General features: G+C 48.7%; 4 protein-coding genes across 4 annotated transcripts; 2 read left to right on the top strand and 2 right to left on the bottom strand.

The window, feature by feature from the left end:
- Positions 1 to 1576: 1576 nt before the first annotated feature.
- Positions 1577 to 4413, bottom strand: EJ05DRAFT_7255 (uncharacterized protein). Its single transcript, XM_033749930.1, has 2 exons — positions 3964 to 4413; positions 1577 to 3913 (listed from the first exon to the last, which is right to left on the bottom strand). The coding sequence occupies exons 1-2, from the start codon at positions 4151 to 4153 to the stop codon at positions 1998 to 2000; spliced, it is 2106 nt and encodes a 701-aa protein (XP_033605052.1). The 5' UTR covers positions 4154 to 4413; the 3' UTR covers positions 1577 to 1997.
- Position 4414: 1 nt separating this feature from the next.
- Positions 4415 to 5845, bottom strand: EJ05DRAFT_516015 (Metallo-dependent hydrolase; the record flags this gene model as incomplete). Its single annotated transcript, XM_033748642.1, has 3 exons — positions 4415 to 4841; positions 4899 to 5565; positions 5706 to 5845. Coding segments are annotated over 3 exons (1002 nt in total), but the record flags the coding sequence as incomplete, so codon positions are not given.
- Positions 5846 to 7725: 1880 nt separating this feature from the next.
- On the top strand, positions 7726 to 8563 carry EJ05DRAFT_7192 (uncharacterized protein). Its single transcript, XM_033749922.1, has one exon. The coding sequence runs from the start codon at positions 7758 to 7760 to the stop codon at positions 8445 to 8447; it is 690 nt and encodes a 229-aa protein (XP_033605050.1). The 5' UTR covers positions 7726 to 7757; the 3' UTR covers positions 8448 to 8563.
- On the top strand, positions 8450 to 9751 carry EJ05DRAFT_481520 (guanine nucleotide-binding protein, beta subunit; the record flags this gene model as incomplete). The annotated part of the gene is made up of 5 exons (XM_033745082.1): positions 8450 to 8555; positions 8633 to 9345; positions 9422 to 9511; positions 9562 to 9681; positions 9734 to 9751. 5 exons carry the CDS (start codon positions 8450 to 8452, stop codon positions 9749 to 9751), a joined length of 1047 nt encoding a protein of 348 aa, XP_033605049.1.
- Positions 9752 to 12038: the final 2287 nt, after the last annotated feature.

The following is a 12038-nucleotide window of genomic DNA, read 5'->3' as shown; positions in this document are numbered from 1 at the left end:
ACATCAACTATTGTCACACCACCCATAACAATGCATCATACCCCGTCTCCTTACCTATCCTGAGCACTCAATCCCCGTGGTAAAAACGCGCATCAACGGCAGAGATACTCCTTACATAAACAGGGTTCTGAGGTCCCCAGGAACACCATCGCATTGATATACATGAGATACACGCCTTTGTATGTGTATATCCGACACTGACTGCATCGACGCCATACACCCTAGCACTTATCTGATCCAAGAGATTTGCCCAGACTACCAAGTCATATTGAGTCGTATTGCGTCGGCCTATATGGCCTCAGGTCAGTACATGTAGCTACTTCTTACGTTATACTACGGGCACTCCTCTGCCTTGCGAGAGCCCTAGCATCATGTTACTTCACATCACACCATACCATCATAACATCGACTAAGATACCACAAGATCTCCCCATCCATACATGGTTCCCATCCCCTACACATCTTCCCTCTAAGTGAGATTCATCCGAGGTAGGTCTTAACGTCGTGTTGAATTCCTAGAGGGAAAATGATCAAGTATCCCGTATAAATTTCTAGCGGCTATACTCCGGTATACAGCAATATCTCACCTCGTCGTGGACGGGCCTTGGATTGATAGATGATATTAATTCGTATACTGATCTCTCGGCGATCATGGTGATTGGCCGCCGTGTGCTCGTGGCTTTGAGGGATGTCCTGCAGATTGATGTAGATAATGGGAACGGAGGGGCAGGATGGAAGGAAGGTGGGATTTTGAGGGAGAGTTGGGTGTGGTCGCATTACTGTTGCTCTGTTATATGTGTATAGATAGAGTTGCTTTGTTGGCTGTGTGGAGTAATGTCTGATCGTGAGCGGTATAGAGTTACAGGATCTAACAAACCCGAATGGAATATACGATGCCTTTCCAACACCTTCCAAATAACCCCCTCCCCCTTCTTAAAAACACATACATCCCATCCTCAACATGCAATACTCGTCTATGATCTTCAACCCATAACAGCCAACATCAACAGCCGTCTCAACATACCGCACTATTCCTTACCGTCATCACTGTCGCTACTACACTTCCTCCTCCTTCGATCTATCAAGGGAAATTGTTACATTCGTCGCACCATCATCATTATCATCCCCACCCTTCTCATCCTCCACGTCTCATAAACCATAAACGTATGTATACTCTCAACCTCAACGCCATATTCAAGCAGCCCGTACGAGATGACATGGACATCACAACGCAGGTGCAGACTCGAGCCACGCGACCAGTATTCGCTTTCAAAAGGGATAAAAACGAAAGTAGTCAGATAGAGAAAGACAAAAAGGTAATTGATAGACGAAAGGTAGACAGCTTGGACTGGATTGGACTGGACTGGTGCTCTTCTGTATTTTGGGGGGTCTTTTCAATTAAAGATTCTCAGTGGTCAGGTTGTTTTTTTCTCTTTTTCTTGTTGTATAACTGTTATTAGGTATGCCTACGTGGGACTCGATCTGGGGAGGGACTGGATTTTGAACTTTTTGGGGTGGATGGATAATATCGGGAGAAAGGGGAGGGAGGAGAATGGCACAATTTGACAGTTTATCGACTTAAGAAGGGGCAGAGCAGAGCAGAGCAAACAGAGGAGTAGTCAGACTCATAGAGGCGCGAAAGTGATCATGATCGGCACAGCACGGCACGTAAACAGGCGAGATAGAGAAGGCAGGAAGAGTGAGCAGCGGAAAAGCATTCCAAAAGTTCCGTTGTCAACCACTATCGAGGCTTGTAAAATGTACCAAAAAGCCATGCCATATTTCTCTCTCCGTTAGCGGGTGCAAAGGCAGTGATGCCAAGGAGGGAAGGGGTATCGTAAAGAGTCGACCGACAACAGACGAAGAAGTCCAAGTCCCAATCAATCACAGCATCACAACGTTCCCACACAACAACCCAACAAAACCCAACAGGACGCCGAACAAGTGCACACCACTCTCTAAACTCACCAACAAAGATCCATCGAGCGCCATCCATGTCATCGACGTCGGGTACTATGATACCCACGCTGGTTGTCTCTCGCTGCGTTGACCTGTGTCCTAAAGTCGTGATATAGACGCTCAATCTCATTCGGCGTTGCCTCTGCCATCGCATCCACGATTCTGTCTGCATACTTTCCCTTCTTCTTCATGCTCCACTTGTCTCTCGCCACGATCTTCTCTGGTGCCAAATAGCCCTCATAGTTTAGCCAGTCAACGATCCACTCGTTTAGGTGATACCGCCAGTGTTCCAGGGTATGCGCAATCTCAGCGTTGCCTTTGCAGAAACTTCCGACGTTCCAGGCCCGATTCTCGTTCGGTATCGGGTTACCTCTCGCATCTCTTTCGACGTCGTCGTCCTTGTCTGAATTCGAGTCATCCGAGTCTGTTTCATCCGCGACATTTTCCAGTGACTTTCGGTGGTACGGCTTTCCTGAAAAGCGAATGACAAATGATGCGGCATGGCTGCTGCGGTTGCATGCCTCACATCCGCCGAGATCAATCCCACCGGCACCACCACCCAGGTCTGTGATAATGATTTTAGGTCGCGCGTTGAGCGCCATGATAAAGTCACGATTCCAAATAGATGATTTGTACTTGCTGCCGCCCAAACCTTGAGCTTCATCGTCGAGACGGTTAAATGCAAGTTGGTAGATTTCATTTTTCATCTCGAATGCTGGATTGATCCGTTTGTGGACCATCCACTCGACCACATATTTGAACAATTGCTTCGGTTTCAGTCGGGCGTGGGCGCTAAATGCCACAGGCATGTCGATGGGAATTCCGATCGTAGCTTCATCGTCCTCGAGGACAAACCCTTCTAATTCTGCGTCATAGTTCTCTGGCTCTTCCTCTTCCTCTTCCGCAATTGAGTCTTCAGGCCCAACGTCTGATGCAGTATTTTCTGCGCTTGAAGCTTCCTCCTCGTTCGACTCTTCTGGGATTGGGGCGTTATTGCCAAGGCGGCGACGTTTCAGAGCTTCTAAAGCTTTCTCGCGAGGATTCAGCTTTCTCGGTCCCGTGCTTCTCAAGCGGCCTGCTGATTCAGGTGGGGGAGATGATTGGAGAAATTCAAGGTCCTCTTTCAGGTCTTCTAGCTCTTCTGAGTTTCTTATGCGATTTGGGATTCTCAATCGTCTTCTTTGGCTAGAAATAATCTTGTCATCTTCATCATCGTCATTTTCATCCTCATCAATCTTGTCGTCATCATCTTCATCCTCGTCTTCCTCGGCGCTCGATCTCTTTTCTTCCTCATGTTCCTCTTCAACAAGCATCTTCTTTATTCCTTTTCGAATTCTAGACGAAGGTGGAGCTGCCTTGCTATCTTTGCCAGTTTCTTCATCATTAATGAATCCCATGTCAGCCTTCCTACTGGGCTTTCGCTTTGGTTTGTATGTTGGTGATGATTTCATAGTTTCATCGCCACTAGTTTCTGGCTCACCGATAGCACCTGTATCAACATCGTCGTCGAGCTCTTGCTCTCCTGATTGCTCGCTGCTCTCATCATACGTAGGCCGTCTCAGACGTCTGGCACTTCTCGGAGCTTGTACCTCGTCTTCATCCTCATCATCCTCTGCCTCGATAGCCGCCTTCCGACTGGAACCCCTAGTGGTGACTTGGGTCTGCTTCTTCGGCGTCGCAGTTCGGGGCCTAATAATATCTTCCTCGCACTCGGAGCTGCTTGAAAGCTCAACCACGGGCTTCTTGCCGAATATCCCACTCGCAGGCCTGAACTTCTTCGCAGCTTTCCCTTGTGATACTTTCCTCTTCATGGACGGCGCTGATGGGGAAGGCGATCGCGACACCTTTGTTCCAATATGTTTTGAGAAATCGATCTTCGCTTGCGATCGACGAGCTCGTTTAGAAGCTCTCGTTGAGTGTGAAGGAGGAGTAGGGAGAGTACCGAAATTAGGATCTACTGAAGTTTTAGTAGTGCTTCTTAAGATTCAGAAGCTTGCTACAAACTTGATTGTTCTTCGTCGTCGCTGTCAAGTGCGGCAAGCTTTCTCTTGAGAGGAGAGCTGTCGTAGGTCACTGCTGCAGCACGATGTCTGACTGCACTTGGTAGCTCCGTAGCTTTAGGAGAGGACGAGGGCGCAGAACTGAAGTTGAGTCGGGCCTGGCGCTTTTTGGCGCGTGATGAACGTGTAGCCATATTATACGAATTTGAAGTTGTTTGGTGAATAAGATGAAAACCAACGCTGCGCCAAAAAGGTGAATTGCATAAGAGTACAAAACGAGGGGTACGCGGTGCCCAAGCACAAGAGAATACAAGTGAAACCAAAAATTGTTAAGAATGAGTTTTCGAGGGATTGCTACCTAAGCACTGACGTAGCACTTCAACGCGTCGACAGAAAACCGCGCTACTGTGCCCTGTCACGTGGGCTACACAGGGAAGCATTCCATATTCTCAGAACCAGTCTAATGTCATGTAAGATTATTGAATTTCTACATAACTTGCAATGGTCTTTGGCGATATCGGGTTTGTATGCTTCAGGTCCGGTATAACTACTTGAGATGATTTGCATGGCCTCCGAGATGGCTATGGCTTTATCTCCTATTTGAAGCATGAAGGAGAAACCGGCTGATAGCTATCTCATGGTAAAACCTTTAGTTGATATCACAAGGATTGGATGGCACCGCGACAGTCAAGCCAAGCCTCGATCGGTGAACCAACTATCCAGCTGTAGCATTAGCCGCTGCTTCTCATCGTCCGACGCAAATGCCTGACTGATTGCACCCTCGCATAATCTCTTCACATCTGAAACTGTGAGATCAAAGTGACGTGCCGCCAGAGCATATTCTTCAGACAGTGGACTGCAAAAGATGCCTACATCATCAGTCTGTGAACTGATCAGGATTCAAGCCAAGAACGAGCGTCGAACCCGACCGGAACTTACGCCGAGAGCCACAAGATTTGGATGCTGCCTCCACCAACCAAAGTGGTGATCAGGGTACGAGCCAACGATCATCTTTGCATGGACGTTGCAGCTTAGACATAGCTCGACACCAATCTGGCGAGAAACTATTTGTCTTTTGAAATCATCATGTACGTGCACAACGTGACCCAGCCTGCTCGGTCCCCAGCTGAGGAGTTCGGAGAGATCTTTGTCTGTGGAGGTACCGTCGAACTCAGCAAAGTGGAGCGTTATTGGGATACCGGCGTCTTTAGCACGGCAGAATGGAGCTCTGAACAGTGAAATATCGCCCTTTGAAGGATCGCCGCAGAGGTCGATACCAACGACGCCAGAGGACTGGTATTTCTGGGTTAGATTGACGACTTCTTCGGCATCTACGGTGTTCCAACGACGGTCGACGGAGAGGATTAGTTTGGATGTCATCTTGCAATCTGGTCTTGAATTGTGAGCTTTGATGCACTGTAACACCAGCTGCACATAGTCATCTTTGGAGATATTCTCTTTCGGAATCGCTCGTGGAGTAGTCCTCAATTCCAGATATACCACGCCGTCTGCTTCGAACTCATCTAGCACAGCTTTGGTGCTATATTCAATGCTACTCCTGTCGCTACATAATGTGTATATGTAGGAAGAAAACAGTGGAAAAAAGCTTTCTATTGTCAGCGGAATGACGGATATGGGAAGTAAGTCATGATGTGTGCTAGTGGCTTGCAGTCAAATTATTACCGGAGAGGCATTATTGCGTGCCGGTGCTGTTTCAGATGGAAGGATCTGGAATTGGAAGCTTACGTATGCAGATCGTAATCCACTTTGCCTGAAATGGCGGTAATAGGGTTCTGCAGGGTGAAGTTGGGATCCAAGGATAGCCTGGTCTGCCAGATTTCGTACAGACACTGGCGGCTTATGCTGCCAGTCAAGTGAGCGTGAAGCTACCAACAATGACAGTGTAAGAAGTGGGGCGTTTAAATTGTTGAGAGCAGCACACACATACCTCGACCTTGGGCAAAGCGAGAGTAAAGTTTCGGTCGATGGTCATCTTGGGAGTCATGTCGAGTGGAGCAGAAGTTCTGGTTGCGGCGACTCAAGGGCGAGTGCTTTTAACAAGTTCTTGGGCTGGAACCAGCAGAATTCGCGTGAGGAAATGATGATGCGGAGCACAATGCGAGTCGGAGTGGCCGTCGATGGTATGTTTTGTTTTGCACGTCGTAGTATTGTTATCTTCCAAGGACTACCTAGTAGTCCTAGGCTGAGATGAATGAGAGGTATAGATTGTACGGTGGCCAAGATGGAAGATACTGCGCAAGCAGATAACAGGAAAAGGGGAACTGGAGGAGGTCAATCGCTTCTGCACGGGACACCCTCCCCATCTCAGCTGGCAGATGTCGGCCGTCCGTGGGGAGTTCAGGTACCTGGCAAGTCTTGATTAATATGGCCATCACCACGACGTTTGATCTCGGATCTCGGAAGCGACAATCTCGACAGCCCGGGAGTCAGGATACATGGAGAATAGCTGGCCATAATTAGGTGGTATAGCTGCAGCTGGCTCGTTCCGCTAAGCTCTCGGCCGTTTTCTGGAAGAAAGAAACTGCCTGAGCAGTAAGGATTGAGGCATGCAGCTACCCGAGCTCGCAGGATCCTTGCTTGCCCTGGCCGTCAGCGTCAGCGTCAGCGTCAGTGAGACCTGGTCACGGGACACTAGTAAGTGAAAAGACAACCAACAAACGACAATGCTGATGCTCCTACTTCTTCTGTCGACTCTTTTTGGCCTTTCAGATTAGTAGCAGGTAAGCAAGCGACTCTGTCCAGGCCTACGTATATTGAGTGAGCAACAGATGAACCGAATCTGGCTCCTAAGTCATCAAGTCATCTAGTGGTAAATCACGAGACCTGTCGAGAAGTTGATGCGTAAGGGTGGATGGAATGTCACGATGGCGCCGAGATTAACTACCGTATGTTCGCCGCCAACCCCGCATGGATCCCATAAAGACGGGGGGACGCCAAAACAGCAAAAGCATTTTGCTATCAGAATGCTGAAAGGAAGTTGTAGAGTATGTACTGAATTGATAGTGTGCCATGTCGCGTCATGTGCCATTGCGATCTCCGTAGGTATATACATATCGCCTAGGCCCTGTGTTGCTAAGGTGCCAGCTTGACCTCTGCGGCTTGTGGGACGTGCTATGCCATGCACTCTGGCCGTTTTGAAGATGGCAGATGTCGCGCAGTCTGAGATGGGTCGGATGAGATGTCCTGCAGCGATTGACGAGGAGCGCCAATGGCTCGCATCCATGGCCAGCTGAAGCGTTTTGCGTCCACAATAAAAAAGCAATGAGTGTTTCCCATGATTCGATGTCGGATTACGCAGATGAAGCTCCGGGACGTACACAAAACAGCAGGACGTCACGCAGCACGGCTCCAGGCAATCGTGCAGCCGGCGCGATTTACGTACAGAAGAGTCCGGTATCTCGCGCCGAGATCAAAACGGAGAGCAGGAGGCTTGACAGGGACAGGATTGCGATGGAAGTCATCGCTTTGCTTTCATCTTCAATACCTGAGCTAAGAAGGATTTTCAGAGATGTCCTCATCCGGGACATGCCAAGAATCGAGGGAAATAATCGATTGGACGTGCCATTCAAGGTTTTTCGTCAATACAAGTTTAATACAATAATTCAAGAATCAATTGGTAATAGTCAGTCAAGTTCAATAAGAAATCGGTTAACAGTATTGGGCATCCCCTCTACTCAGGCACATAAGAAAGGGTTAATTAAGGTTCCACCTGCAGTTCTCCCTCTGGTCTAGTCAGCCAGAGCCAGAACTCAGTCGGTCCAGTCCCCAATCATCGCAATGCCAGCACTGGACGGGAGCCCTAGGAGGGCAGTGACGGCCAGTCTAACCGCTTTAGGCCACTCCTTCCCATCATCTCCCTCTCTCTCACACCGGGAACGAGTCCACTGGTCCTGCCTTCCCCCCCCAGGCCCAGGGCCACACAACCAATGCACACTAACTAACTCCTTCCTCCAACACTCCAGCTCTTTCCACTTTCCTACCTACCTCCTTCCTGGGCTCCTTCCTAGGCTCCTACCACTTACTAACTCGCGCCCACTGCTCACTGCTCACTGCTCACTCCAGCTCTCTCCCACCACAGTCTCGTTACCGTTACTAAGAGCTCCGTGCCCAAGCCCCAAACCTGCATTTCCCGCTACACCCTGTGGCCCATACCTCAACCTCTTCACCTATCCTCTACTCTACCTCACTCATCTTTCAACCTTTCTTCATCCTCGCTCAACTCTTCCGTCGAAGCTCTACAATTCCCTCATAACGCAACGGCGTCGAGCAGCCGTTGCTCCCTTTGCTTTGCTCTGCCGTCGTTCCAACTCTTCCGTGCGCCTGTTCCATCCGGCCCCAGCTGTTCTCTTCCTTCGGTTCACGTCCCCAAAGTCCACCCCTGGATCCCTCGCCCATCGCTGTCTCATTTTCCCACACGGTCTCCTACCGCCATCGCTTGCCGTACCTCTTGACACGTCGTCCTCGTAATCATGGCCGACGAGTCTATCCAACAGAGGATACAAATTGCCCGTCGCGATGCCGAAGCATTGAAGGACAAGATAAAGCGCAAGAAGGATGAACTTGCCGACACGACCCGTACGTTTCAATTGTCTCCACTGGCTCACTAATCCTCGTCATGCTGCATCGTCTGATCATTGCTAACTAACTCTCAGTTCGTGACGTTGCAAGACAGCGTGTCGATGCTCTGCCGCGATTGACGATGAAGACGAAACGCACATTGAAGGGACACCTTGCCAAAATTTATGCTATGCATTGGTCGACGGATCGGAGACACTTGGTGTCGGCCTCGCAGGATGGCAAGCTGATCATCTGGGACGCCTACACGACCAACAAAGTTCACGCCATCCCATTGAGATCGTCATGGGTCATGACCTGCGCCTACTCACCAAGTGGTAATTTTGTTGCCTGTGGTGGTTTAGACAACATATGCTCAATCTACAACCTCGCCTCTCGAGATGGTCCTACGCGCGTCGCTCGTGAGCTGTCTGGTCATTCCGGATACCTCAGTTGCTGTCGATTTATAAGCGACCGCAAGATTTTAACATCATCCGGAGACATGACCTGTGTGCTGTGGGACCTTGAGACCGGCTCCAAAGTTCATGAGTTCGCTGATCATCTGGGAGACGTCATGAGTCTGAGCATCAACCCGCTCGACTCGAATCAATTCGTTTCGGGAGCCTGTGATGCATTTGCCAAGCTTTGGGATATTCGTCAGCAGAAGTGTGTCCAGACTTTCGCCGCCCACGATTCAGATATCAATGCCATTCAATTCTTCCCCAACGGCAACGCTTTCGGAACTGGCTCCGACGACGCGTCATGCCGTTTGTTCGATATTCGCGCAGACCGTGAATTACAAAGCTACACTGTATGTACTTGCCAAACCCAAGAGCTGCTCTGGAAGCCTCGTTCAACGTTTGGAAAGACACTGACGCGTTCACTAGATCGGTGAGCCTCTCTGCGGCATAACTTCCGTTGCCTTTTCTGTGTCTGGAAGATTATTGTTTGCCGGATATGACGACTTTGAGTGCAAGGTAGGCACAGAATTCTTGATCGCGCTGAAATCCTTCTAACAAAGACCCAGGTCTGGGATGTTCTCCGCGGCGAGCGTGTTGGTACGCTTCAAGGTCACGACAACAGAGTCAGTTGCTTGGGTGTCAGTATGGATGCTATGAGTCTTTGCACAGGGTCATGGGATTCAATGGTACGTTGAACCAGACTTTGCTAGAGATGTCTAGAAGCTTACAAACATGCAGCTACGGATTTGGGCTTAAACGCCAAACGATTGAAAATGAACATAAAGACGAGATTATGTGGAGGCAGCCCACATACATCACTCCCTTCCCTACGTCAGTACTCTGCCATTCTACGCCCTCTTCTTACATACCCATATCACTCTCGGAGTTCAGCCATCGGTCATTTTCCAAAGAACCTCACCTCGACACTTCCTTGCGGACGCATAATCATATACGGGACACGACTTGGAGGAAAAGAACGACATGTTTTATCTACATAAACGCTCTGATACAATCTTGCCACCAAAACGTAGGACTCGTCCACGGTCCGGTAATCTCTAGACGCCGAGGTTTATTTCGCGCAGTATTGAAGCAATTGTTTGCAATTTGTCTCTCTCACGCTTCGGGGCGGCCGTGTTGCCAACTTTGATCGCGATGGCGCTGAGTCTTAACAAATTCATTTTCTACAATCTCTCTCGTCACCCTTGCACTCGGCTACTCTCTAATATGCTTACCGAAGCTTACGTCCATTCCGTCCTGGCGTTGTTTTGGATGGGATAAAATCAACTCTTATTCAAACGATGGATTGCTGCGATGCGGCTTCTGACCGCTCACGAACATCCATGTGCGTCTGATGTGCTCGTCTCCAGCTCGTGGAATAATGGGCCAACAATTGCATGGCGGAACTATTCTCTTCATTGTCAGAATTACCGGCCCCTTTTTCTTCTTTATACCAATTTCCTCGAAGGTGTGGACAAGGATGGAGTGTGTTTTATGGTCTGTTAGATATGAAAATGTGGAAAGAGCGATATCGAAATGTAGCTACATAGCTCGAGAGAGGGAGTAATATGATTTCCTTTAATATGCTGAAATCGCGAGACAGCAGGACGATAATGATGGCAAGAATACTACGCTATATGTATAGTGACCGATTCCGTCTATTTTAGACAACCTAACCGACACCGTATTTCAATCCCCTCGGTGCGTCGTCCGGGGTCATTCACTTTAGAAGAAGCACGATGCCCGGAGAGTACAATACTGACCGTATTCCAAACATAAAAAGCAACAAAAGAACGAAAAACCCGAAAGAGATCAATCAAGACAGCCCCAAAGCTCTATCCGTTTCCATATTTTGCGTTCTGATGTAAGGATAACAGCTATCTGAACAGCTAATTAGAGCTATCGGAGTGAGTGTATGACCGTTTACTTGTTTGGGGGCCCATTTCCGTTCTCAATTTAAAGAAAGAATACAATTAGACTTTCTGCTCGATCAGACAGACTTGGCGCTTCTCTCAAAGACATTTGGATCTGGAGTATCTGGATTAGAAATGCCACATCCACCACGCATCGCATTGATTCTTAATCTATTTCCTCATGCATGCGAGGCTTGAGGACGGGTGGGTGCTTGTACCGCGTTCCGTGAATTAAGGTCGCATCTAGCCCGGCCGGGGCGCCCTACGATATAGCGCTAGTCCCGAAAGAATACTAGTGGCCGTGCATACATCGCCTGGAATATCCAACATCTACAGACCTTGTCTTCATAATCGAAACGATTATAACCACAGCCACCACCATCATCATCACCCTCAAGCAATAAATCCTGTCCAACGTAATCTGCGATATTCCCTCGTCAATTACATGGCCTGAACATCTGCGTGGCTGTCTGAATTCAAGCCCGTCACTATTTAGCTACCAGCGCGAAAGAAAGCTTAATAGATAGCGTAGGAACCGATCTAAACTGCGCGGCCTCATCCGACCGGACTACTACTACCCACTACCTTACGACGGGCTAGCTAGAGGGTAGTCGCAGTATGACGTAATAACGTAGCCTGCGATTGTAATTCGTGTCTTTGGTGTGTGGAGGTGTGAGGGTTAGCTCTAGGTGTGGAGGTTGTGTGACAGCTACTATGAGCGCGGAGTGCAGGTTGTGTGTATGTATGTGTAAGTATCAAGCTGAATACGCTGACAAATCAAGCTATTCATTCCATGCTTTGCAATGTCTAGTACCTCGCGAGATCTGAAGATGTAGTAATCATGTCGTAAAGATATAATACAGGGTAAAGATATACCCATCTGTGGCTCTAGGAGCTCTGATGTATGCCTCGGAAGCTTAATATTGCACGTAAATCTACGACTACAAACAAGGCTATGTATGAAATACCATACATAGACATGCCAGACATGACTGATACACCAATATACCACTGTCACAGCGCTCACAATTAACAGAGGCCGCGAGGGCTCTGAGTTCTGGTTCATAAGTATTATTCGAAATGCCTTCGAGCACGACTTCGTCATGCATTGTGCTCGTTTGTGTGGATACTTT

The sequence above is a fragment of the Pseudovirgaria hyperparasitica genome (genome assembly GCF_010093815.1).
Source record: "Pseudovirgaria hyperparasitica strain CBS 121739 unplaced genomic scaffold EJ05scaffold_1, whole genome shotgun sequence".
In the NCBI taxonomy this organism is placed as follows: domain Eukaryota; kingdom Fungi; phylum Ascomycota; class Dothideomycetes; order Acrospermales; family Acrospermaceae; genus Pseudovirgaria; species Pseudovirgaria hyperparasitica.
The sequence above is the reverse complement of the archived record's forward strand: the minus strand, read 5'-3'. Positions and strand labels throughout refer to the sequence as shown.

What these genes read in the sequence shown, in the direction of transcription:
- EJ05DRAFT_7255 (XM_033749930.1), bottom strand. Translation starts at nt 4,153, where the DNA reads ATGGCTACACGTTCATCACGCGCCAAAAAGCGCCAGGCCCGACTCAAC. An exon ending in CGACGACGAAGAACAATCAA is followed by an intron (nt 3,914 to 3,963) that starts GTTTGTAGCAAG and finishes AAACTTCAGTAG; the next exon opens with ATCCTAATTTCGGTACTCTC.
- EJ05DRAFT_7192 (XM_033749922.1), top strand. Translation starts at nt 7,758, where the DNA reads ATGCCAGCACTGGACGGGAGCCCTAGGAGGGCAGTGACGGCCAGTCTA.